The sequence below is a fragment of the Excalfactoria chinensis genome, chromosome 4, assembly GCF_039878825.1.
Source record: "Excalfactoria chinensis isolate bCotChi1 chromosome 4, bCotChi1.hap2, whole genome shotgun sequence".
NCBI lineage: Eukaryota > Metazoa > Chordata > Aves > Galliformes > Phasianidae > Excalfactoria > Excalfactoria chinensis.
Genome location: NC_092828.1, coordinates 25,040,053 through 25,067,309, shown reverse-complemented (window position 1 = coordinate 25,067,309; position 27,257 = coordinate 25,040,053). Strand labels below are relative to the sequence as shown.

General features: G+C 42.4%; 1 protein-coding gene across 1 annotated transcript; it reads left to right on the top strand.

The window, feature by feature from the left end:
• Positions 1-260: 260 nt before the first annotated feature.
• Positions 261-27,257, top strand: KDR (kinase insert domain receptor). Its single transcript, XM_072334886.1, has 30 exons — positions 261-364; positions 1,437-1,536; positions 1,982-2,178; positions 2,615-2,739; positions 3,053-3,221; positions 4,217-4,356; positions 4,515-4,683; positions 6,144-6,255; positions 6,358-6,521; positions 7,320-7,476; positions 8,632-8,752; positions 9,140-9,248; positions 9,960-10,304; positions 11,257-11,403; positions 11,669-11,800; positions 13,065-13,171; positions 13,580-13,715; positions 13,971-14,075; positions 14,859-14,972; positions 16,121-16,209; positions 17,768-17,924; positions 19,012-19,112; positions 20,451-20,573; positions 20,705-20,816; positions 21,202-21,301; positions 21,416-21,521; positions 22,368-22,519; positions 24,748-24,844; positions 24,954-25,042; positions 25,829-27,257. The coding sequence occupies exons 1-30, from the start codon at positions 313-315 to the stop codon at positions 26,046-26,048; spliced, it is 4,047 nt and encodes a 1,348-aa protein (XP_072190987.1). The 5' UTR covers positions 261-312; the 3' UTR covers positions 26,049-27,257.

Genomic DNA, 27,257 nt, shown 5'->3' with positions numbered 1-27,257 from the left:
CCCATCATTGCCCACCTGCCCATGCATCCCTCTGTCCATGCACATCTGTTTATTTCCAATGGGGCATCATGCAGCTTTACCTAGAAGTGCATTATAGTGGAGGGCGTTGGGTTGGAGTTGCTGGGGGACAAATCCAACCTTCGCAGTGAGTAGGGCGGAGCACGAGGCGGGGCCTCTGCAGGCTGCGCGGGGCGTAGCGGCGGGCCCCGCCCCGGGAACAAGAGGGCGGTGCTGCCTTCGGGATCCCGCATCCCGGCGTTTGGTACGGTGCGGCACGGCTCGGCTCGGCACGGCTCGGCTTCGCGCCCCGGGATGGAGCTGGGGCCGCTGCGGGTGCTGACGGTGCTGCTGTGCTTGGCTCCCGGTAAGCCGTCGGGGAGCCGTCGGGGAGGGCTGTGCTCGGGTCCGGCTGCGGCACCGGCGCGGTCCCGGTGAGCGGGTGGCGGTCCCCGCTTTCCCGAGGGGTGTCGGGGTGGGCAGAGCGGCTCGGCGCGGCACCACATCCTGTTCGCTGGGACCCTGCTGCTTCCCAGAGCCGAGCAGCGCTTGGCTAAAGGAAAGCCGTCGTCAGCCAGCCCGTGGGGATGCCGGCGCTTCAGCACGGGATCCCCCGGGAAATAGCGGCATAAAGGGGGAAAGCTCTATTCTGGCTTCGTTACCCACCCCATCTGGTTGCGCTGTGCCGGCCGGGCTGGGTGCTCGCCGTGATGCGGTGCTGTTTGCGGCGCCACGGAGTGCCTGGGCAGATAGGAAGGCTCTGCCCATGCCTTTCACTTGCTTAATTTGCAGCACCACGGAGTGCCTGGGCAGACAGGAAGGCTCTGACCATGCCCTTCACTTGCTTAAGAGCAGCGCTGGCGATGGCATGTGGCCCTCGGACAGGTGGCTCGAGGCTAGCTGGTAGCAGTGGGTCTGTGTCACACTAGGAGGAAAGGGGAAAGCAGTATAAAGGAAAGCGATGCTGAGCTCCGAGATCTGAGATTTGTGCCAAAATGTGTAAGGTAGTTTCTTCACAAGGTTCATTGATCAACAGTCTCAAAGAGTATTTGGTTTATTATGAGAGAAGCTTGTAATCCCTTTCCCCAGGGAGTGAGATCATCAGATGTAGGTTCACTTTATTTCAGTGTTCCACATCCTCTTGTTAGACCTTGAAGTTGGCAGCACAAGGAAACAGGAACTCCACCCTGGCCGTCTGAATTGTCCTGCTCTGCAGCCAGCTCCCGACCATCTGCCTGGCCTTCCTGTTATGACAGAGTTTTTGACCTTTCTGTGATATGTGAAAAGTCATTATTTATCTTTCACTGCTAAGTAGATGATGTGAAGGTGTCTGCTTAAAGCACATCGCGTATTCTTTCCTACGATACTTTTCTGGTCAAGTAGCATTTCCTTTCGTTATTGTATTTGTCTGAGGGTTTGTTTTTTTTTCTTTATATCAGTTTTTTCAGGTTTGTTTATTTCTATGGATCAGCCAACACTTAGCATCCAAAAAAGTGTCCTCACCATAACTACAAATGATACTCTGAACATTACTTGCAGGTAAGGGCCAATCTGTATATTCATTTTGGTAAGGGTGATTTGTGCAGTGAGTTTTTGGACAGTGCTTCAGGTCGTTCTGTCTCTCCCCCATCATTGCTTCTGTTTCCCCCTTTCTCTTTGTGCCCCTCACCTGGTTGTTCCCTGGCAAAGTTTCTCTAAGCTTGCAGCAAGGAAAGACTGTTGAAGAAAAGCACATCAGCAGGGCAGCCAAAGAGAGTGGCGCATTGTGTGCCTCAAAGCGGGCATAGGATGGCGTGGGAGGGAACTGGGTGCTGCGTAACAGATTCGGTGCAACTTTGATCTCAGGTAGCTTCCTTTGGGGTATGAGCAACAGGTCCGTTTATGTGAATTTATCCTGATGCTTCATAGGGTGGGATGAAAGCAGATCTCTAAGGAACCTGCAGAGATGGGATGCACTCACCCCTTTTGAATGCTTGCCTTCCAGTGGTCAGAGAGCCGTGTACTGGTCCTGGCCCAATAACCAGAGCAGCGTGGAGAAGCGCCTTGCTGTGACGGGCTGCAGCGAAGGCCCCTTCTGCAAGACCCTCACCCTCCTCAGAGTCATAGGCAATGACACCGGGGACTACAGGTGCCTTTATGGAGACAGCCAGGCAGCTACAACCATTTATGTCTATGTTCAAGGTAAGTTATCACGTGGCTTGTTTTGTAAGCTTGGGAACTTTCATTTTTTGACTGATTCCAAAAATGATGCTGCCATTGGGGGAGCCAGTGCAGCATGTCACTGCTTTCAACTGGTATTTCCTGTAATACTTATGCAAGAAAAGTCACACTGGGGTAAATCAGATTTGTGTCGGCACGCAGACTGTGGTGGCAGGAAGCTGTTCTCCAAAGTGTGTACTGCTGCTGATAAATGTTTTGAGAATAATGATATTGTCAAGCTGGGGGGCTGTCAAAACATGTCCTTCTTTTTTTAGTCTCATCGCTTAAGTGTTTAACCAAGTAGAAAAGAACCAAACTGACTTGAGAAGAAATAAATAGGGAAAGATAATTTAAAAAGAAGTTTCTTTGGTAATCACACGACAAATTATATCCACTTACCAACTGAATGTTCTTCCAGATTACCGTTCTCCATTTGTGACTTCAGTTGGTGATCAGCTTGGCATTGTGTACATCACTAAGAATAAAACTGTGGTAGTGCCATGCCTTGGAACTGTGTCAAATCTCAATGTATCTCTACATGCGGTAAGGAAAAAGCTTGTTATTATTTTAAGAGTTAATTGAAATCGCTGTGATGTAAATGTTTTGCCTGGGGTATGAAGTTGTTTCTTGAAAACTTTCCCCTGTTGGGAACTTTGCAGCCTGTGGTGAGTGCTGTGACTGTGCATCACCATGGTCCTGTGCTTTGAAAGTGTGGGATGATTGCCTGCAAAGGGAGCAGTGCCTGAGCTGAGATGTTAAAACTGGCTTCTGGCTGATATCAAAATTGTTGCACTTGAAAATCCGAAGCTGTTTGACATTGAATCCTGACGATGCATTTTGTCACTATTTCAAACAGAAATATCCAGAAAAGGTGTTCGTTCCTGATGGTAAATCGATTTCATGGGATAATAAAAAAGGCTTCACTATACCCAGTCATCTAATCAACTACGCAGGCATGGTCTTCTGTGAAGCTAAAATTGATAATGAAAGCTACCAGTCTGTGATATACATAGTCGCGGTTGTAGGTAAGCCCAAGTTTTTTCTGTATAGCCAATGTTATTTTGCTTCTACAGCATGCTAACCCAAGTACATTTGATTGGGCTGTAGGTTACTCAATACTGACGATGTAGCTAATGCAAAATGTATGTTGTGATAAGCATTACTTTTCTGTTAAATGCGATGTATTGTGTTCCTTCTAGTTGATCACTGGGCTAAGGGCTTCTATTTTTAGTTTAATATAGATGCCAGGCATTTTTCTTCCCAACAATGCAAGCCTTTCTTCCCCAAATCACTCCCTTCTGTACTTGATTTGCTTATCTAGAATCCAAGTCATTGTTGAAGGAAACTAGAGGCAGGCGCCCATCAGCAGCAGATGGAAAGAAATTGCTCTGAGGTGTACTGAGGGAATGGGGGATCTGAAGGTTATACGAGGAGTTAGGTTGCCTCCCTTCAGGCTGGCATCCTCATTGTGAAGGAAATTTGTGCTCTCTTGGTATATGCTGTCAGTTGTTCATCAAAGCCCAGAAATACTGTGGTGCTGTGCTGGGCACCAGGATTTGTCCTTGTGCTGTTACAGTGTGATGGCTGTTTGTTGAATCTCTTCTCATTTGGAGCTGTCCCCTTTCCATGCTGAGAGGCAGAACATGTGCTCAGATTCAGTGATGTGTTTGGAGGGGTTGCCTGGCTTCTGGCCACCTGGGGATGAGTGGACCTCACTTGCCACTCCCTGGAAAAGACCATGTAGGTCACCATCTCCTGCCTGCACCCAACACCCAGGAGGATCTGAACAAGGACATACATCCTGTTGTGACACTGTCTTACACGGCTCTCACGTCACATGTGGGAAATGCTTGGGACTAGTAGATCCTTTTCCTCCTCTTTTGCACGCTAGTCATTGTGCTATGCTGGAGCATTGAGATGCCTCTTTGTAGCAGTGGGTTTGGTGGGAGTTTTCATTAATTCATCTGGGAAAGTTGGTACCGAGTGCTATAACCCAGTGTGTGCCTTTTTCTTTCTCCAGGTTATCGGATTTATGATCTAACAATGAACCCACACTACCAAGTTGAGCTGGCAGTAGGAGAAAAACTAGTTCTCAATTGTACTGTAAGGACGGAGCTGAATGTGGGAATTGATTTTAGGTGGGACTACCCTTCCATCAAGGTAAAACCATAGAAGCAGCAGAATTTGGTTTTGTTACAGTGTTACTCCACATTTAGGAATATTCACAAGACACCTAATAATATAAGAAGAAAATGTTGGAATATATGGGTGTGAGGAAGAATACATTAACATTCCCAAACACGTCTCTTCTATTGCAGGAAAGGCGTGCAACCATAAGAGATTTAAAAACCACTGCAGGAGAAATAAAGACGTTTGTAAGCACTCTCACCATTGAAAGTGTGAACTTAAGTGACAAAGGTCGATACACGTGTGCAGCATCCAGTGGTCGCATGAACATGAAGAACAGCAGCTACTTCATTATTCATGGTACAGCATCTTCTACTTCTGTTGGTTGTTCTGGCTTTGGGGTGGGTAACTGGGACACAGGAGGCATCACGGTGATGAACTGAATGGTGGAAATGAACCAAAGTGAAGCAGCAGCAGCTCTCTTGCACCCATTCTTGAGTAGTTTTATACCACAAGCTTATCTAATATGCTTTTAAAGAATGATTAATTATTACTGAAAGCTGTAAAATCCCACAGGAAAATGGATACTTAACTAAAGTTAAACCCCTTTGTGCTCTTCTGTGGTGACCTTGAGGTCCTACGAAGCTGGCTTTGCACAGATGGCTTTGTGTAAGAGCTACCTGTTCTCATGCCAGATGAGTGTAAGGTTCTGGTGACTCTGTAGGACAAGATTCTGGGTCAGCTTAAATGAAGCTAGGCAAATGAAACTTTTGGCTTGCAAGTTACAAGGAGCTGAATCAAACTGAGTTCTGGTCGTACAGATGTGATGCAAAGGGAACAACTTCAGCTACCTGCATATATAAGTATGAGGCCACATTCTTATAGCCTTTTTTTCAAGCCTCTCTTGGGCACAGCCATAGTGACTTCACTGGCTTACTTCTGGAAAAAAAGATTGCCAGCATGAGAATGGCCCTTTTTTATCACCCAGTCAAACAAAGGACTTTGTATTTCAAAGGAGGCTGGTCTTCCTGTATTCTGTTTTCAGAGGCCATGCAAATACATAAACATTCAAAATTACTGTGTGGCATAGTACTTCAACATACTCTTAATTTTCCCTTAGATTTTTTCTGTTTCTCTTGAGGAGCCAAAACCAGATCATTTGTTATTCTGAGTGCAGTAGATACCAAACTGATAAAGTCTTAGCCAAGAAACTCGCTGCTGTTATAGTCTGAATACAAATGTAAAGTAGTGTAAAGCATTTCATACTATTCTGCAACTGCAGAGTTTTAAGTAAATAAGTTCAGCATCTTCTCAAGTGTGTAACTATGACATTGTAGTTTTAAATACTCTTTTTTTTTCCTAGAATGAGTCCATCAAGCCAGTTTTACACTATATATATAGAAATACTGGGAAGGCTAAAAAGGGGATGCTTCAGCTGAGTGCTGCCCAGAACTGCTCCTTTTGCCACAACATCATAGTGGCTCAATAGATCACTGGGTCTGAATGATGGTCTCTGCTTCTCCAAGCTCCCCAGGAGAGAGCTGGTCAGTTCCTCTGTGCAAGGAATAAAACTGGGTTTTTGTGCTGGGTCCATCTCTTCAGAAGTTAGTTTAGAGATGACTGTGCTTTAACAGTGCCTTCTTATCACCAGCCTCTGGTCATCTGGAGTTAGATGTTAACCCAAGTGGAAACCACTTACAACTTTTGGCCCTGCAGAAAAAAACACTGTATTATTTTATTTTATTTTATTTTATTTTATTTTATTTTATTTTATTTTATTTTATTTTATTTTATTTTATTTTATTTTATTTATTTTCCAGAAAGTCCTTTTATTCATCTAGAGAAAATGGAGAATGTGGTTGAGATGAAGTTAGGTGATACAGTCAGTATTCCTGTGAAGTTTAAAGGATATCCTTCTCCAGAGGCAAAATGGTAAGAATCCGGACAAAATGAATTTGAAAAGCTGAGCTATTGTATGTTGAGGTAAATCTCTAAAGTATTCAAAACACTGTTGTTTTGGTTTTTTTTCTGTAGGTACAAAAATGGCAAAGTCATTAATACAAATCATACAGTTAAGCTTGGCTACACATTAGTTATCACTGATGCAACTGAGAAGGATGCTGGGAATTACACTGTTGTCCTTACAAACCCTACCAACAAGATGCAGAAGAGACATACATTCACCCTGCTTGTGAATGGTAAGTGATGTGCAGGGATTCCACCCTGTCATGTGTAAACATCATGTGTTACTGTTTGTAGGATTAATAACGCATCAGAGCTATGAAGCTTTAAACAGGGGTGGGGGCTTAGCGCAGAGCACTTAATGCTTAGCTGGGGGGATGAAAAGCTGGGCCATCTCTCTTGGGCCTTGCTGCAGGATGTGCTGATAAAGAGGCTGCAGGCTCCTGTTGTTGTGGTGCTACATGGTGGGTGCGTTTTTGTTTTGTGCATGTTATTTCTTTGCCTCCGTGTCCTGTCATTTTCCTGTCCTCCTTGCTCCCTGGTGCCTCCCCCACTCCACTCCATCCTGACCCTGGTCTGCCTCACCCATCCTTCCTGCTCTATGCCGGCTGTCCCTCATCTTCTGGCCTGCCCCACACAGCCCTCCTCCTCTTCCTCCCCTCTGCTTCTCAGGAAACAGCCTTTCTCCTGTGCTTTGAAAACAGCAGGTCTTGGAAAGGGCAGTGAGGTTAAATTCTGGAGTGTAACAAACATTTAATAGCTGGGGATAGGGGCAAGACCTCAAGGGCTACCTTTTAAGCATGGGAGTAGAGAAGGGAGATCTCAATGGAGACATTAAGCATTGCGTCTTGAGATCCTGATCCTCAAGGCATTGGGCGGGTTCAACAATTTCCAATGCATATTGTTCCTTGGAGGTGCTCTGCTCTGCACTCAGATGTCCCCAGCTTCTATAGGAACAAAGTGACATGGGGTGTGTGTATACAGTGCCATTGGGAAGCTTTGTGGGAGGTGTAATATCCTGCTCTCTCCTCCAGTTCCCCCCCAGATCGGCGAGAACGCGCTGATGGCCCCTGTTGACTCCTACAAGTATGGCTCAACGCAGGCACTCACCTGCACCATCTATGCTGTCCCACCGCCTGCTGCTGTCCTGTGGTACTGGCAGCTGGAGGAGGAGTGCACCTTCAGCCCCCAGTAAGTGGCAGTATTGGGGCTGGGAGCTCACCGTGGTGTTGCTTTGTGTCTGGGCTTTGAGGTGAGATCAGCTGAGCTGGGCTGCCAGTTTGGAGCCTCCCTGTGTTATTATACATACAGAGAGTGGTGGATGCTGAAGCATTCAGCCCTTGGATTTGGTTTTGCTCTCTCCTAAGTCATGAGAGAGCTTTTGCTGATGACACCTGTTGGCTCAAAATGACTTCAACTGCCAACTAAGAAGATTGTTGTACTCAGTAGGCAGTCAGGCTCTGCTGACTCATGGGCAGGGAGTTGAGAGACAGGGGCCACCCGTGGTGAGGAGCTAGCAATGCTGGCTTGTTGCCTTCAAGCCTTCTTCAAGGGCATCTTGACCCATGATGGGTTTCAAATACAGCTATTTTTATGCCCCCACCCCAGTCAGCTCTCCCACTGGGCTCAGTCCCAAACACAGGAAACTTGCCGTTTATGCTAATTGCAGACCTTTGTGGTTGTTGTTTTCTCGTTATGCTCCAGCGCTGAGTGTGACAGTGCTCTTTATCTGTGTGAAAGTGTATCTCAAAGGAAGTGCACTGATTGATGTTGGGGAAAGATAGAGAGAGTGCCTGACTGAGATTCACGCAGCTTCCCTTATCTGGGCCTGCCATAAGCCCAGGTTTCCTTTAAAAAAAAAAAAAAAATCAAGGAAAAAAAAAAAAAAAGCATTCTTCTTTCCTGTTGTTGTTTTTAAAGAGATTTCCACAAGTTTCTTCCTTTGGTGCCTGGTTGTTTCCTACACAATGGCTACTGTCCTCAAGAAATTCTTGTAGGGAGTTCAGTGATTTCTATGTCTCTCTGTCTTCCTTTGAACTAAATTAACTCGAATCTTGCATTTATGAATGGATGTTTGTTCCCAGAATAGCCGCTTCCCTCCAAGCATCCTGATGGAGCTGACACAGGCAGATTAATTAGGGAATTCACCTTTCAGCTTGGGGGCTTCTTGCTTTACAAAGCACAAAGGTCTTAGAAGGTTACAGGGTTGAATTTAATAGAAATATTTCAAGAAACATACTTTTTCCCTTCACCAGTGTCTTCATATTATAGGGAAAACACAAAAACACATTAGGAAAGGACTAATGTTTCTTGTGGACTAATATGTCTCTTCTCTTCTTGCCTCAGAAAAGTTCGCCTGGGAGCCAATCCATATGCATGCAGAAAATGGAAAGTGATCTCAGAGAGAAAGGGTGGGAATCAGGTTGAAATCAAACAGAGAGTTGTTACTATTGCTGGGAAAACAAAGGTGAGCAGATTTTCTTTTCTGGACACTTAAATCTTTAGACATTTCCCCAAAGCAATTCTTCATTGTGAAGCTTGCTTATATTTCAGTACTTTTCTTTCAGGGGGGGTGAGTTAGTTTTGTCAGTTAATAAGGAAAAGCTAGGAAAACTAAAGAGCAGAAAAGTAGTGGGTACAGTATTTATGGACATGAACACCATATTGTTGTTTTCTTTTATCTGATCATGCATTTAATAATGTGAACATCAGTAAGGGACCGTATAGCCACTACGCTATGGAGAGTGTTTCAGTCTGCAGAGCATTTTGCTGAGCTGTTGTGGTGGTCAGACTCATAAAGTAATAGACTCTTAACACTGATGTGGTATGAAATTTCTTGTTTGTTCTCTTGTAGACTGTAAGCACCCTTTTGATTCAAGCAGCAAATGTATCTGCTTTGTACAGATGTATGGCTACTAACAGAGCTGGATCAAGTGAAAGAGTTATCTCCTTTCACGTGACCAGTAAGTATACCTTTCTGAGGAGTCATGTTAAATTAATGTTATTTTGTATTTCTTACTACTTAGATGTGCTTCTCCACTATCATCTGATCCCCGTCCTTTATAAAATCCTTTAATCTTATTGAAGGTTTTCCTAGAGCAGTTTTTAAAGTCACCAACTAACTTCAACCAAGACATTGGTTCTGCTGACATCAGTGGAGTGGCAGTCCCATGAAAACCATACTAAGTGGGCACCAATACCCGAGAGTGATTGCTGTTGTGTTTTTGTAGTCTTTTGAAAGAGCTAGAGAGAAATGTGGGTAGTTTCACAAAAGGAGCAGTGATGTGCTGTAAAAGCTAAGGCTAAAATTTTCACAACTGCTGGCAAAGAGCTTCTGTCTTCTTGAAAATCAGTTCTCATATTCATGTGTATTAAATCCATGTCAAAAAAAGAGCTATAAGATAATGTTAAGAATCAGCAGAAGTTTCTGTAGGAAGAAGAACTGTATTAAGTAGGCAAGCCTTTCTTTAATCTATGTAAGTTTATTGCTTTTAAGGAGATTGTGCTCTTTACCTAAGTGATTAATTGTTTTTTCAGTGATTTGTTCCTTCATTTAAAAATAGACAAGATGAGGATAATACTGTATTTGTAAAAAGGCTTTTCAAGTTCATGTTGGCAACAAAATATGCAGCCTCAGAAGAATTTATTTCTTTTCTATTTTTCTTAATGTGCAGGAGGTCTTGAAATTAATCTCCAGCCTCAGAGTCAACTGACAGAGAAGGATAACACATCCTTACAGTGCACAGCTGATAAATTCACCTTTGAGAAGCTATCGTGGTACAAACTCAGCACTCATGTCTCACAGACACCTTTTGGAGGGCTGCCCATGCCTGTCTGCAAGAACCTCGATGCTCTGCAGAAGCTGAACGCGACTGTTTCAAATGTCAATGGTGAAAATGTCACCTTAGAACTCATCCTCCGTAACATCTCCCTCCAGGATGGAGGCGACTATGTTTGCATTGCTCAGGACAAAAAGGCTAAAACACAGCACTGCCTGGTGAAGCACCTCACTGTTCAAGGTATGGATCTCTTGCCATGAGCTATGATGAGTGTGGCTGCAGGAGAAAACAACTCCAGGAGCACCAGGTTTTGGTGTCTGCCTGCCTTGTAGATGGGCACTCAGTTTATTAAACAGATTTCGACCATTTGTTGTAAACAAAAGGGATGTTGGTTGGAGATGTCGATACCTGCTGAAAGCAGGTCTGGGTCTTATCTGGATAGGAGGGACTGACCACTTCATCTGTACAAGTGAGGAAGCACTGTCTGTAGCACTGAGCTCTGCAAGGTGATGTTTGGCTTTTGCACAAATGATGGCATGTATTTAGCTCCATAACTTCTCAGTTTTACTTTTCCCAACACTTTTTTCCCTACAGTTGTAAGTGTCTCTGTGTCTGTATGATATTAGCGCTACCGCATTTTGTCACTGAATCTTGGGTTGGAAGTAGCATCTATAATTTAAAACTGTCATGAAATAACACTGGAATTCAGGCACAAGCAATAAAAGCTAGTAATCAATTAGCTTTTCACACAAATAATGATGACTTTGTTTGAGGGCCTAGATGTCTGGTCTCGTTAAGCAACTGTGGTGTTGATTCAGGAAAATGCCTACACATGTTTATTGGCTGTCTTGAATGAATGCCTGATGGACACCCAGTGTCAGCATTCTCATAATGAGCCAGACACAGAAGTGGGAGGGAAGCAATTTCTCACCTATCCCCCTTTGTATTGTAGCCCAAGTTGTTACAAATTAAATGATCTAAAGTTGCTAAAATTTTCTTAGATACTATGATAGTCTTGTGTCATGTGGAAGATTAACTATGATTTTAATTTGAACTCTGTAGCAATTGATTTTATTGAAAAAAATGAGACTTCATTACTGAGTCAAACGTGTAGTGCATCATCATCAGCTGTTACTGCAAAAATAGGTGCTTTTTAAAACCCATTGATTTAACCTTGTTTCCATACCAACAGAGCCCCTGGCACCCACGCTTGTGGGAAATCTGGAAAATCAAACAACCAACATTGGTGAAACCATAGAAGTGTCATGCACAGTAAATGGCGTCCCTCCTCCAAACATCACGTGGTTTAAAAATAGTGAAACACTTTTTGAAGATTCAGGTGAGGAACTTTTCTTTTGTTATAGATTTTCTGTCACTTAAGGGCTGGCTTTTCATAGAATCATAGAATCACAAGGTTGGAAAGGACCTACAAGATCATCTAGTCCAACCGTCCTCCCTTTACCATACCTACCACTAAACCATATCTCCTAGCTCCCTATCCAGACACCAATTAATTTTAATCTCAGGGTTTCATTTTGCATTGTTATCACAAACCAACATAAAAACTACCGAACTGAGTACAATGATTCTTATTTTTTTCCTAGGAATTGTTTTGAAAGATGGAAACAAAACTCTAACTATACGTAGAGTGAGAAAAGAAGATGGAGGGCTGTACACCTGCCTTGCCTGCAATATTCTTGGATGCAAAAAAGCAGAGGCTTTTTTTTCAGTGCAAGGTCAGTATCTGCTTATTTCCAGTTTGTGCATGAACTTGTTATCATCATCAAAATAGGAAAAAGAGTGAAGTCTTTGTGCACACTGTTGTGACTGCTGTCCCATTTTGTTGATAGGAACAGGTAGTGTTTTTGGGTAAGGAAACTCCAGGCTTTGTTCACCAAGCTCTATAGTGTTTGTGAGACCCATTTCTCATTTGTAGCCCACCGAAATGCAGGGTGCATTTAGGAAATAATTAAACCTAACAAGAGGTTAGTCTCCAGTCTGAGTAACTGGAACTATGATGGACTTTGCACCAAGGGTTAGGATTCCTCAAGTAGAAGCCTTCAAGTAAAAAGCTCATTGTGTTTGATACTGGTATATTTGTGAAAAGTAGTTACTGAATAATTCACTAATCTCTGTCTTATAAATGAGGATGATTGTCTTTCTATTACGTTATTTCTATTACTTTCTATAAAAGCTATTAAAGCACTATCCTGTATTTTCTTAACTCTCGTTAGGATGTTAAGATGTATTAAGGGCAATAACATTTATGTGGGATGTTATCTGCAGCTGATGTTAATTTCAGCTGAGTTGGTAAATGTAGTTGAGGCATGACTTAAAGGTCTGTAAAAGTCAGAAATCTGTGTATTGCATACTGCTTCTCTTCAAATAATGTATAGTGCAGCTTACTGGGATCATGAAATGGAGTGTGCTACTATGTAGGAAAATGTGTGTGTTGCAAGGGTTGACACTCAAGACGATGATGTGCAGAATGGGAGCTGAAGAAAAGAGAGTTACTGCTCACATTAGATATTCAAGTATTGTTACAAGTCCTCATTTTTACATGTTGCCATAGAACCACATTCTTTATGACCCAGTTGAAGCATGAATAGAGACAAGAGAGAGAGTGCTGTCTAGGTTATTCTCAGCACATTATTTACTATTTCTTAATAAATATTTTTTTTCATTTGGGGTGCTCTGACACAACCATTTATTTTTAAAATATGAAATTTCACTTTGTATTGGTTGCTAATTATCCAGATTCTGCCCATGGAAAAAAACTGATGCTAAGAAATTGCGTGGTGTGTAAAACCACACTGAAATAAGCGTAATATTCTAACATTAAACTCAAGCTTTTTGTTTCATTTTGCTTTCGTTTCCTTGCTCCATGTTGCACTTTTAAAACGAACCTTCAGAACAAGAACCTCCATTCTGTGATTAAATGAATGAACAAAACCAATATGCTTCCAGCTATCACTCAGATATTCATTTATTTCTTCCCAGGCGCTGAAGAGAAAACAAATCTGGAGCTCATTATCCTTGTTGGCACTGCAGTGATTGCCATGTTCTTCTGGTTGCTTCTTGTAATCATCCTTCGGACCGTTAAGCGGGTAATGAAAAAATTCTTGTACTGTCCTATCAGCACTGGTCTTGCATGACAAATGAAAGCTGACTTGAATCCTATTGTGTTGTTTCTTTCCATTGTTCTTAAATCAACAGACACATATTTTTCTCTCCATGCTGTAACATTCTTGCCTGGAACTGAGGGCACAGAAATTTGTTTTTAATTGAACAGGCCTTCGTGAGAGAAAAAGTTCTTCAGCTGTTTTTGTTTATTTAAAAAAAGAAAAGAAAAAGTGCAAGTAATTACTGATGATCACACTCCCAGTGACATCGTGTAGGGGAATGGTAGCCAGGCATTTCTGGGAAACAGCAGAACACTTCAGAGCGAGAAACTGGCACTTTGCAATTTCTCCACCAAAAAACCTATGCATTTACAACTAATGCCATTTTTCCAGGCCAATGGAGGTGACATGAAGACTGGGTACTTGTCAATCATCATGGATCCTGATGAAGTCCCCATAGATGAGCACTGCGAGCGGCTTCCATATGATGCCAGCAAGTGGGAGTTTCCCAGAGACCGACTGAAGCTAGGTGCGTCTTCCCTGCACAGGCCATTATGTGACCCTGCAGCCAGCCCTGCACTAGAAGGGGCTTCAGGGTGGTAGTGGGACTGCCCTGATGCACAGCCTGCTGGGAGCGCTCCAAACTCCTGTAGGATCCAATACAACCTCTCCCCACTGTCAGTCCTCTGTTAATTTCTCATGTAGAAATTCAGTTTTCTGTTTATTCTGTATCTTTTGACCACTGTACCAGGCAAATGAATCAGTCTGTTCTTCTCACTTCAAGGTAAACCTCTTGGGCGTGGAGCTTTTGGTCAAGTCATAGAAGCTGATGCTTTTGGGATTGACAAAACTGCTACCTGCAGAACTGTGGCAGTCAAAATGCTTAAAGGTAAAAAAGGCAACTAAGACTTCACCTTGAATGCTCTATATATGGATATTGCCAATCCTGTGACCAGCAAGGATAAAAATGAACCCAAAACAATCAAAGCACTCATACCAATAGCGTATTAAAATTTATCTTAACAGTTGGTGTAAACACATACCTTTGCCTTATCAATAATTAGAGTAACACAACTGTGGTTTTCTAGCCATTGCTTTTTAGACTTACCCACATTAATAAGATAAACGTTTTCAAATGTCCGTATTTGCTGGATGCAACCTGACTGGGTGGCTTTCTGCTGGCTTCAGACATGTTTCAAAATGATGAGCAGTTCTGAGAAGCTGGGACAACAAAATAGGGTTCCCTGCATCCAGGGGCTGTATCCCACCCTTTGCTGTGATGAAGGTGGATGGGAAAGCAGGCAGGTTTCCGACTGTACAGTGTGAGCAGTTGCACAGCTTCTAGCTATAGTCAGCAGTATGTGCTAGCTGCTGGGATCAGGTGGCAGAGTACAAGTTGTTCAAAAGCTCTTTGGGGAAAAAAGGGTATTTGACAATGTTGTTAGTGTCTGTGGTCTAATATGCTGCCCTTGGCAAATTTTGTTCAAAAGCAGAGCAAAGCCAACCTTGTAGTGCATATGGCTAGTTTCTGTCAGTGTCCTACAGCAGAGCTGATCCAGGATGCCAGGCAACACTCACTAAATAAGCTGGAAAAATAATGGTAGAGAAGGTAGAGGAGAGGAGAACCTTTCTGTCTGTGATGCTCCTGACTTTTATTGTTTTACCTCTTCAGAGGGTGCAACTCACAGTGAGCACAGAGCACTAATGTCTGAGCTGAAGATCCTCATTCACATTGGTCATCATCTCAACGTTGTCAATTTACTTGGAGCCTGCACAAAGCCAGGAGGTGAGTAACTTCTCAGTTTATGTCATTTCTACTGCCTAGATTATGGGGTTTCAAAATTAAGATTAGAAGAAATTGCCCCCCCCCACACCCCCTTTGTTTTGTTTGTTTTTCAGTTCCTAGTAAAGTAGCAGATCCAGAGGTGGGATAAGAGCTCAAAGCCCTGTGTAGTACGTACAGCTCCATCTCTTGTTCAATTCTGTGAAGCCTGTTCTCTCACTTCACTTTTTAGTACTTCATATCCACTTTCACAGTAGATGCCTTGCATATAACAGGCTCTGGGGCTGAGTCTAGTAGGAGATTTCACAAGTTGGTCTTATTCTTGCCACCAGCTACAGTGCAACTGCAAGTTATAGCTTCCCTCCTTGGCTTCGGACAGGGGGTGGGTGCATCTGTGTGTGAGTGGGAGGGGAGGTTGCATTTTGAAGTCCAGCTCTGGGTGCGTGAACCTACTTGACTTTATAATCTAGGACAGATGTTTCATTTAGCAAATTCAGCACTGAATGCTAATTTGGAAGAAATTCAGTGTGGAGTAAGTCGGTAATAATTTTTCAGGAAAGCTGAACTGTTGACTTACCGTGTGATCAGAATTTAATTTGTAAAGTTCCATGAACAAAGTGCAGTAGTTGAAGGAATCACAATCCATAAATATTTCTTTCTTTGTTTATTCCACAACAAAATTGATATGTGCAGTATTTGGAACTTAGGGTGGAAGCCTGTCATCATAATAAATGCTTATACGAGCACAAAATACCACATTTTGATTGTAGATTAAAGCATCTCTATTTGAAAATGAGTTCCTGATTTAAGTTGTTAGGACTTAAACTACTTAGACATTTATAGAGTCCTAGAATCACAGAATCATAGAATGGTTTGGGTTGGAAGGGACCTTTAAGGTCATCTAGTTCCAGCCCCCCCTACCTATAGAGGCAGGGACACCTTCCACTAGGCCAGGCGTATACATCCACCTTACCTTGCAGCATGATTTGTGGTTAGAAAAACAGCATTTCAAAAACCATTTTACTACTTTCTCAGAGTATTTGAAGGTACTGGTAATAAAAAGTTTCAATCAAAAGCAGGGCAATTATTAATCTTTCACTGGACAAAAGAGGAGAAGATCCCTCTAAATAATTGCTTTGTATGTTATGCAGGCCCACTCATGGTGATTGTGGAATACTGCAAGTTTGGAAATCTCTCAGCGTATCTACGGAGCAAGAGGAGTGAATTTATCCCATACAAGGTGCAGTATAGTGTTTGATTTGGTGTTTTATTTCCATACACAATTTGTCTGTTTCTTGGAGAGAATGCCATGGCAGTTCTTGAGGACACTGGCTATTCATTGCTTCTCATGGGAATGAGAGATGACAAAGACATCAGAGGTCATCTGGTTTTTCCCCTGGCCCCTGAAATGGTGCTATTTTGTTATTGTTAGCTTAAAATGTGCAAAGGAACTGGGCTTCCAGTATTTCCCTTGGCAGATTGTTCTACACTTGGCTGTATCTGTCAGGAAGTTTTTTTCTGATTATCAGCCTGAATTTTTTCCTTTCTTAGTTAGGCTCCAGACCACCTTAAATAACTGCACTCCCTGCTTAGTGTATATATCCATCATATCCATAGATATCTTTTATTGTGTAATTATCCTTTCCACTTTCCCCTTGCCTCATTGCTGAACCAGGCTACCCACATTTTGTGCTGTTAATCAGGTTGTATAAATGATGTGTCCCTTGAGTTTTTGCTGAGGTTTTCCCCTCCCAAATCATTTACAAAGGAGAGCTCTCATCACAACACTTCATATTTGCATCCTGCTTTAAAGGAGGGGGAGGATGGAGGTTGGCATTTCCGAGGTCATTCCTGTATACCTCTGCAAGGAGGTCTGATTTCTGGGAAGGGACGCAGGATCCATCCACTCTGAGGGTCAGATGCCAGCTGAAGAGCATGGCTCTAGGTACCCAATTCTGAAAGCATGCCTGGGACTCTACCCTTTTTTGCCCACAGCCCAGAGAAAGATCGCTCAGTGCTCTGCAGTGCTGATAGATCTGTTCTTCAGCCTTCTTGCAGCTGCTGTGTTTAGATCAGAACTTCTTTAATTTGTTTGTTGGTTCTCCAGAGGGTTATTTTTCTTCATCCTTGGAGTCATTGTTTACTATTTCATATTGGCAAAGGCAGTTTGCTGCATCCTTTTGCAAGGTAAAAAAGATAAACATCTAAGGGAACTTGAGGAAAGAGGCAAGATTTCACAAGAGTGATGATCCTTGTTCGCCAAAGTGATGGGGATGGGAATCAGCAACAGGAAAATACAGCACTGCCATGGGAGCAAAGTAACCAGACTGAACCAGGCTGAGAAAATGGAACAGTAGTGGAGCAAGTCTGCAGGTCTGGGATCTTATCCAGAGTAATTTGGTGGCTCTCTGGTAGCAGGTGATAAATCACATTTTGAGGGCAGCTAGGGTTTTGGCACGGGTGTAGAAGTTTAGTCAAAGGGTCTTTGCAGCAACAGAAATAAATGCAATAGAGATGCAGCAGGAGATTCAGCAGCACATTTGCTTTGTGATTGGAGGGGACCAGGGACTTGGTAGGAGGCTGTGAAAGCCAGATTCCTGATACTTGTCCAAATAGGTTTCTTCTAAACAGTGTTGAGCTGGCAGTGAGGAGCAGCTGGGAGGCCCTGGGAGCAGGCCATTGTGGTGCTGTGAGGGGGTACTTATGATGTGGACTATAGAGAACTTTGTTTGCCTCTCCTGAAGAAGCTTTCTACACTTTCTGTTTCTGATTTTTCCCACTTTCTCTGTCCTTTCTAGACAAAAAGTGCCAGGTTTCGGCAAGGTAAGGACAACTACACTGGGGACATCTCCACAGACCTGAAGCAGCGGTTGGACAGCATCACAAGCAGCCAGAGCTCCACAAGCTCTGGGTTTGTAGAAGAGCGGTCCCTGAGTGATGTGGAAGAAGAGGATGGTAGGATATGTCTTCTCCTGGTTTTGGAAGATGCTGATGAGGGGTATCAGGGAAGGGGTGCTTTCCAAATCTCCCTCAAAGCTGTGTGAAAAATATTTCTTGGATGACAAAAGTTGTTGAGCTGTGGAGCATGGTAGTTCAACATCCTGGAACTCTCAGCCCGTTCTCATTCCAGGTTAGAAGGGATGCATTTTTAGTGCACTGCATTCTGGAGATCTGCCTATTTAGTATCCCGGTGTCTTCAGGAAAAATCAGGGGACACAACTTCCAAAGGCAGAGTAAAGAGGATGCGCCAGAAAGCTAAATGAATTTCCTCAATGTTTACCCAGAAGTTAAATACCATGAAAAACCATCTGCTTACTGCTTATTCTCGGAGAAGTTGGTTTGCCTTCCCTGTGTGCAGGTGGTCCACCAGGAACAGGAAACCTGAATTTTCTGCTCATTCAAAGCCTCCCTTGGTTATACATACCCTCTTCAACAGTTTCACATTTGTCATGTTCTCTTTTGGCAGCAATAGTGCAGAGTGCTCAGTGCTGCCCAAGTGTTTCAGGGAGTACTGACTTCAGCAAGTAGTGAGATCAGACCACTCATGAGGGAAGCCATAGCTCAACTCTCAGTGTCTCAACTAAATACATGAAAATCATGCAATGCAAAGAAAAATATCAGTATATTAATAGTGAGGTCATTTTTGCTGTTAAATTATTCTTAATATGTAATATCAGGCCTGCCCTTCATTATGTACTTCTACACCACTTTGGTCCTTTTCAGACATCTCTGGAGTATCTCTGGACCCTTGTAAGCTAGGGTTTTTGGTTGTTTTTCTTTTGTGATTGTTTCACAAATCTTTCCACTGGTGAGAACTCTGCATGTAAGCAAGGAGGCCTGGGACAAAACTCATCATCTGAAAGTTTAACTTTCACTGGTCTAGTTTGGTTGCTAGTGCTGATTATACAGCCAAGAAAGAAGGGCTTGATTTGCTTTTCCAGTTTACAGTGACATGAGGTTAAGATGAACGTTTACCTAAGAAGCAGTTATGGGTAAATTCAGTGACAAAGGGCATTCCTGACTGTTGTCTGATGCTTTGCAGCTGGTTCTGAAGACCTTTGCAAGAACCCCTTGACCATGGAGGACCTTATCTGTTATAGCTTCCAGGTGGCGAGAGGAATGGAGTTCTTGGCTTCACGCAAAGTAAGGAACTTCTCAGGAAGAGTGGCATGTTATTTATTTGACTGTAGGAAATAGTGCTGTAGGTCTATAGAAGGAAACAGTGTGTTCATCTTTGGACTGGCAGTCATCCGCAACATTTTCTTTTTGCCCTAAGAGATATCCAAATCATAAATATTACAAAGTGAAACAGCCCATATGTTTATTGACACCAGTGTTAGTGACCTGTGTAAGGTTTGTGGGTCACTGATTCATAGAAGAATGATTAAGTAGTTGGTGGAAAGGAGCTGACATATGAGGATGACTGAAGGAATTAAGGACAAATCCCTGGAAAACGGCACTAAGATAAAGTAAAAGATCTTGCTCTGAGGAAGCTGTCTGTGACTTGTGCATTGGGATTGGAAAGACAGTGCTAGGAGAGGGATGCTCATCTCTGAAACTTTGTGAATGTCTTTGATGAGTCTCTTAGCAATCAATTAGTACCCTGGGGGCTAATAGCATCTCAAGTACAATTTAACCTTATATAAGTCCATCTCTTTGATTTGATCCTAAATATATATAGTACATGTTTCGAAGGATGTAAATGCCAGTAAGAGTGAGGAATTGATTACAGTATTACAGAAACAAAGTTGCTTAGAAATAAAGAAAGGAAATACAGGAAAGAAGTGTAACACTGCTCTAGGTGTGCAGTGCAGTCATCAGAGCCTTTTCTAAAAGAGTTTATTTATCTACCTTTATATATCCTGGTTGGTATGTGTATATAAAATTATGTCTTTCCTTGATCTGTATTTCTAGTTGATACTAGAAGCAAATCTGCAGCTACTTCCAGAACATAGCTTTTATTTTTTTACTTTGAGCTATCAAGGCTTGAATTTTAAAGTCCTTGTGTTGTTGGTTAAGCTTTCATTGCATAGGTAAAAGCACAGGCTTTTTTTTCTCCAGCCAGTATTAGTTTGTGTTGGAATCAAATTGGCATTTTAGAGTGGTATGTTTTTCAGAGGGAGAACGGAGTATAGAGATTTTAGTGAACTTTAGTACATCTAAAGACAATCAGATTTGAACCTGTTTTGTGTCAGCTTTTTGGGATAAATAATTAGATTACTTCAAAGGACCTCTTTGCGTAGTGGATAAACAGATGTATGTTTGGACTTGGGAACATAAGTATTCCTGAGCCAAATCAGTTGTGACCATCAAAAAGCACTTAAAATCAGTAACTGTTAATGCTGAGGTTTCTTTTTCTTGAGAGGTTTTAAGAATTATCTGCCCTTTGAGGGTAGGAGAGCACATATGTGAAAGAGATCAGCCCCATGGACAGAGCTGTGACAACAGGCAGTGCTTGAAGTTGTTTACTTCTCTTTGCAGTGCATCCACAGGGACCTGGCTGCTCGTAATATCCTCTTGTCAGACAATAACGTGGTCAAAATCTGTGATTTTGGCTTGGCTCGAGACATCTACAAAGACCCAGATTACGTCAGAAAAGGAGATGTAAGTTTCAGACTCTCTATTTGAGAGAGAGTTAATGTGAATTCAGAACTCAAACTCTTAAATGGGTGTTTAGAAAATCAGTCTTTTACTGAGTCATGATGTATATATTTTTTTAAATTAAATGTTTTCAGGCCAGGCTACCGCTAAAATGGATGGCACCAGAAACCATTTTTGATAGAGTATATACCATTCAGAGTGATGTGTGGTCATTTGGAGTTCTGCTGTGGGAAATATTTTCATTAGGTGAGTCACTTTAATTTCATTGACCATCTTAAGATTTAAACAACAGTCTGTTGAAGAAAATAGTCAAAATGTTCTTGGATTCTCTTCAGTATTTTTTACTTGAAGATTTCCTGTTTATTTTCTCCATCAAAGTGAAATACTCAAATTTCCTTAAAATGCAAATGTAGGAACATGGACTTAAATGCATCTTCCTGTGATTTCAGTATGTGATTATGTGCCTCATTTACTCATTCACTTGCTTCTGCCATTGTAAATATAATTTGTTTGCACATCCAAATGTACTGAACTACCTTATTAACTCAGGCCACAGTGAATTATATGTTAGAAAATTCATTCCAGAAATTGAGAATCTAATGCATTAAAATTACCCTTGCTCTCATTTTAGGTGCATCACCATACCCTGGAGTGAAAATTGATGAGGAATTTTGCAGAAGACTGAAGGAAGGAACAAGAATGAGAGCACCAGACTATACAACACCGGAAATGTAAGAAACCATTATTTCAGCTGCCACAATTATCCCACAATAATAGCTGGTGTTTAAGAAAGTAGAAGGTTCTGTTTTCTTTATGCTGGCATTTCATTGGGCTTGTCCTTCTAGGTACCAAACTATGTTGGATTGTTGGCACGGTGATCCTAAGCAGAGACCAACTTTTTCAGAGCTGGTGGAGCACCTGGGCAATTTACTGCAAGCCAACGTCCGTCAGGTATGTAAAATATTCTGATTACTAAAACTACCAGCAAAACACCATCTGTCTCATTAGTCACCACAAAATGCCACAGATGAGTACTAGAGCTGTGGGAGAACCCATTCTTCCACTTCTCCTAGCCAGCAGCTAGGACAACTGGCAGAGACGAATGATTTGATAGAGGGAAAAGGTCACTGAAGTCTGTCAAGATGACCAAAATGCACATTGCCTGGCCAGCAAGGGTTTCTCATATTGACACTGGTATCTCTACTTTGCTGTTGTGTATGTGTCACATAATAATCCAAAATAAATTAATGAAAAAAAATTAGGGAAGAGTTGTAATCTATTCAAGGACTTCTTATGGGACTATAAGTGGATATACAGTACTAAAGGATGCATAATTCCATATTGAAAATGTACTGGTTTTGCTCTCTCTATTTCATTCTTCTTTTGTTTACTTCTTAAGCATAATTTAGTCCTTACTTGCAATAGTACAGTTCAATCTCATCTTCAGTTTAAAGTTATTTTTTCTTCTTCAGATTCATGTACTTCGTGTTATTGGGATTCAAAAATTACTAAAAAAATTATGCATTTTATTTCAAAGACATCAAGAAAAATTCTATTTACATATATTTTATAGTACATCATATAAAATTCTCTTATTTTTTGTCAGAATCTACTTGGCAGTAGCTCTTTGCATTTCCTTTTTTTTTTAATATATCTGCTCCTACAAAGGTATTATAATTCTCACAGTTTAATAAAACATATATCTACTGTGCTGATGCAATCTCCACGTATATGTGTGAAAATGTGTTTCTCTATAGCCTTTTTCATTTATGTATGTTTTTTCACTGCATTCTACAGGATGGTAAAGACTACGTTGTCCTTCCTTTGTCAGTATCGCTGAATATGGAAGAGGATTCAGGCCTCTCTCTCCCAACTTCACCTGCTTCCTGTAAGGAGGAAGAGGAAGTCTGTGATCCTAAATTCCATTATGACAACACAGCAGGAATTAGGTATTTTATATGGTCGACATCCTACTGGGGCCTCAGGGCAGTTTTTGTTCATGTTGGGGGAAGGGAAAATGAAAGGAAGAGACTTCAGCTGCTCCGGTCCATATTTAACCTCCTCCATAGGGATATAAATGAATCTGTAGAGTTTCTGTAGGCAAAAACTAGTTTCTTAAAAAAAAAAAAAAGAGTATTGTTAGGTTTTAAGAAATAGAAATAAAGTTGTACTGACCCAAAACAGGTGTGCTCGAATACTAACAGTAATAGATCTGTCAATAAGACTATTGGACTGGATGATCTTTTCCAACCTTGGTGATTCAATGATTCTATCCTGTCATCCTGTCTGGCATTTCTCCTCCTAAATTGGAATGTTGGTAAATAGCTTGTGAACTGATAGCTAAGGGGAACCTGAGGTAAACTGTGTTGTCACTGGGTTTTGTCCACTGCTTGCTTCTGTTGCACTGCAGGAGAATCCACAGTAAACCTGTAAGGATAGGTGCTGTTGAGTATCGTAGCAGGGGTAAGTCCCCAAGCCATGAGTAATGCACTTAATAGTGAAGCACTTAGAAAGGGGCTTATGCTGGATCTTGTGAGAACCTTGGGCATGGGGGCCTGTGGAGATTTCATTCCATAGTATGTAAGGGAGAATGTCATTTTCTCATTGCTTGAGAGCAAATTGGACAGCTTAGATGCTGAGTGTCCTGGGGTGCTTGCTGCAGTGTAGGAAGGAGGAGGAGACCAGGAGAGGGATCCAATAATCAGCACATAGAAGGACTATGCTGGCAGTCTTCATGTTGTTTCCACAAAGTGCTGTCTGAGCCCTCTCCCTCACTGTTTGTTATGCTCATCAAAGACAGACAGGGTTCCCAGTAATTTGAGGGTACTGCAGGATCACATTTCTATGTGGTCCTGGAAAAGAAGGTAGTCACAGTTCATTTCACATTTCAGCTGAACTGATGGTCGTAGAGCTGAGCCCCAAGCCCTACATTTTAGTAGCGTTGCATCCAAAACATAAATTTTCAGAAGTCGTGATTTAACACTGAAAATGTCACACTTGTTTTCCACTTCTTATGTGGCTTTTCCTGATCCCTGCTTCCTGTTATGAACAGATGTAAAATCCGTCAAACTTTTGAGGAGATTTAGCACCTCCTTTCTCTACAGTGTGACAGAATTAATGAGAAAGCACTTGTGAGAAGCAAAATGGGGAACATAAGACTTGTTTTGAGTCTTTGTTTCTCTGCTATCTGAAAAAGGATTTTGTGGACATGGCTCTTACATTTCATGTAGTCATGAAGATTGTTCTGTTCAGTAATGTCTCTTTCACTCTCCACAGAAATAGTAGCTATGTGGAGCAGTCTTTGAATCAAAGCTGGAGGAGGAGAGGCAAGCATAGGGAAAACAGAGAATTTTAAAGAATATTTGAGGCTAATTAAAATCAACAGGAGACTGGCAGGACTTGGCATAATTAAACTCAAAGCTGGGAAATGGGATGAGTGATGCCTTGTATTACCTTCAGCTTTGCACAGGTATCTGCAGGTTTCTCTTCTAACTCCATAGTGCCCAGAGTGTGTTTTTCTCCTTTAGCTGTCAGGAACATAAATTGAAGCTATTTAACTGAGACAACATCAATTTTACCCACTTAGAGAGAAGGCTGTTGTGTTTGCTTTATTAGTACCTCCATGAAACTCCAGTTTTTCTATTTGTTATTTTTTGGTCTAATATTTTTTATGGATGTCATCCTGACCAAAGGGCTTCTTTTGGAGAAGAGCCTTCAGGAGAGATGCAGCCCTGCCTGTGCCGATCCCCATGGTTTAAGGGCGTCAGTCTGCTGAGTCTGCTGTTGTTGTCCTGGGTCCAGGCAGGGGTCCCAGAAGTTCAACCCAAAGAAGGAGACACATGTCTGTGTTCCAGGCTCCTCTGTTTATTATACTTCTGAGCAAAGCTTGCAGGAAGTGAAGCCCTCCAGTGTAACTGAGGAAAGGAGCTGTTTTTCAAAGCTGTTTCTTAGAATTTGCTCAGAGATCAAGGCTGTCAGGAGCAGAAGGTCAGAAACTTGCCACTTGTTAGGCAGTTTGTCCTCTTCAATAAATGGATATTTTGAGGTTTGCATAATATGTTTTGACAGAAGGATTAATTTCTCTGTAGAGAGATAAAAGGATTCCGATATCACTGTGCTGTTTTCAGCCCAGTTGTGGATAGTGGATGCAAAGCGACTGTTTTTGTTTTCTTTTCAGTCAGTACCGACAAGGTAGCAAAAGAAAAAGCCGACCCGTGAGTGTGAAAACGTTTGAAGATATCCCATTGGTGACCACTGTAAAAGTCGTTCAGGAGGTGAGACTGTCTGTTCTTTGTATGTCTTTTCCTTTTATTGATGTGTGTTATTTTTTTTTCTTTTTTTTTAATCCCCTTTCCATTTAATGCATTTTTACCACTTTTACAGGAAAACCAGACAGACAGTGGGATGGTTCTTGCATCTGAAGAGCTGAAGACTCTGGAAGAGCAAGATAAACAAGTCAAAATACCCTTCAGGTAAGGCTCAGGCTGCAACTAGGATTGAATATTTTTTTCTTGCAGTAATTCAGAGCACTGATAGGTTTGTAGATTTTGTTAAAATACAAAAACTTTTCTTACTGTATTCTTAAAACCACACAAAGAAAAGTTTTTCATTGTATATCTGGTCATCTGCATTTTGTACCAAGAGAGGGAAGGTAGCACAACATAGAAGGGACTTGTATTTACCAGCTGCAAAAGCATCAACCACCCCTTGAAGGAACTGAGCCAGTACACACAACTGGGATGACAAAGAGCTCTTTTTTTGTTATTCTTTCTTTCTTTCTTCTGAAACCAGCTCTTGAGTTTTCAGGATGTACCTGGGTGTATTTTCAGAGCATTGTACAGGGATTCAATTGTGCAGTTCACAGGAAATACAGTGGCATTCATCTGACTTATGCTTTCTGAGAGCTTCTCAGAGGAATTACTTCATACAAAGGTGTATAGCAGTTATGATTGCACTGTGGCTGTACTATACAATACATACCAAAGTTTTATCTCCATTTCATCTACAGTTGCAATCCAACTCCCTACTATCATAAAATTAAATATTTTTCATTCATTAGGGTTAGTTAGGGCATATAAAAAGATCTCTCCTTGTAATCAAACACACATTTAAAAGGGCTTAGAGCCAGTTTTGTTGAATTTGCTGTTTTGCTTTTGTTATTGCTGTGACGTGAAGCAGTTGCCCACAGGAGTCACCCACTTGTCCTCCGGAAGACAAATCTGCTTCTCTCTGACTTGACCTATCTGTTATTTTTGCAGCACGCTGGCGCCCAGCAAGAGCAATGAGTCTGTCATGTCCGAGGCATCCAACCAGACAAGTGGCTACCAGTCGGGGTACCACTCAGACGACATGGACAACATGGTCTGTTCCAGTGAGGACACAGAACTCTTGTGTGCCCAGGAGGCCTCCCCCACGCTGCCCCGTGCGCATGGCCTGGCATATGACAGCCCTGCGCCTCTCGCGTCCCTGCCACTCTAGGCCGAAACCAGTGGCTCCAGGTCCCCTGGGATGTGCCTTCCTTGCCTTGGCTGGTGGTATTCACATTTGGTGTGTGCAGAGACTGCGGCTGTGGGCCTAGGGAAAGACATTTATTTTTTCAGGAAGAGGATACAGAAGCATCTTGCAGCCCAAAGGCAGTGCCAGGCTGAGAGGTGCATTCCTCCAAAGACACTTGTGGCTGAGGATGGGAAGCCATGGCTGTGGTGTGTGAATGCAGTGCCAACTCTATGGCAGAAGCAGTGTAATGGCCTTTGGGACCTCGGTGGCAGGCCAAGCCCAACACGGACAGTGGCATGGCGTTCAGCTCAACTGTTTCTAATTGTACGAAATAATGACACAGGCCTGCTCTTTTGTTTTTCCCGGCTGGACTCCAGGAAGGAAACGGCACAGCGCTGGCTTCTTGTTTCTCAGTGTTATCCCGTGCCTGCACCTCCACAAACTATAAAAGGAACCTCCAGCTCAAGGCTCTGGCACTCACCAATAGCCTAAGGCTAAACATAGGCTGGGCTAAATATAGATGGGAGAGGTGATCTCTGTCCTTTGTGGAGAAAAATGTTGCTGTACTAAACCTTGTGATCTCCATTTCCTTGGGGAAGATGTACTTGGTGAGATTCGCTAGGAGGAACAGTGTGATGATGGAACATGGGTGCATGGGGCATGTTTGCCATGGTGATGTCTCTGCCCACACCCAGCACCCTCAGTCCTTGCCAGGCACCTGATCCTCATCACCTGTGAGCTAGTCAGGAGTGCTGCAGAAAATTCTCCTCTGAACTGCCACTGGGGCAGAGGTAGAGAGGGAGGGTTCATTTACTTCGGGACCATATAGACAGCCCTTTGGTCTTGATGGGTTATCTGAAAGCCACTCTGCCTTCTCTTCTCATCCCTCTTCCCCAGGTGTAAGCCACATCTGTCACTGACAAACTCAAAGTTTGTTTGCACCAGCAGAGATTGTGATTTATGTAGTCATGGGAATCCGTGACTGATTTCATGGCAGCTCCAATCTTCTCCAAGTGGTGAGATTGTAGTTGATGGACAACTTCTTACTGTGCTCTTGTAGTCCCAGAACACTATTGATAGACACAATGCAAACTGCCAGGTTTTAAAATGTAAAGCTATTTCTACTGAGTTCTTTTTTGTATTTTTATATTGTTGGGTTATTTTGTTTGTTTGTACTTACTATAAAGTCAG

Excerpts from the sequence above, each read along its gene's own strand:
- KDR (XM_072334886.1), top strand. The coding sequence starts at position 313 with ATGGAGCTGGGGCCGCTGCGGGTGCTGACGGTGCTGCTGTGCTTGGCT. Across the intron at positions 4,684-6,143 it reads CAGCTACTTCATTATTCATG|AAAGTCCTTTTATTCATCTA; the intron begins GTACAGCATCTT and ends TTTATTTTCCAG. Across the intron at positions 20,817-21,201 it reads GTGGGAAATATTTTCATTAG|GTGCATCACCATACCCTGGA; the intron begins GTGAGTCACTTT and ends CTCTCATTTTAG.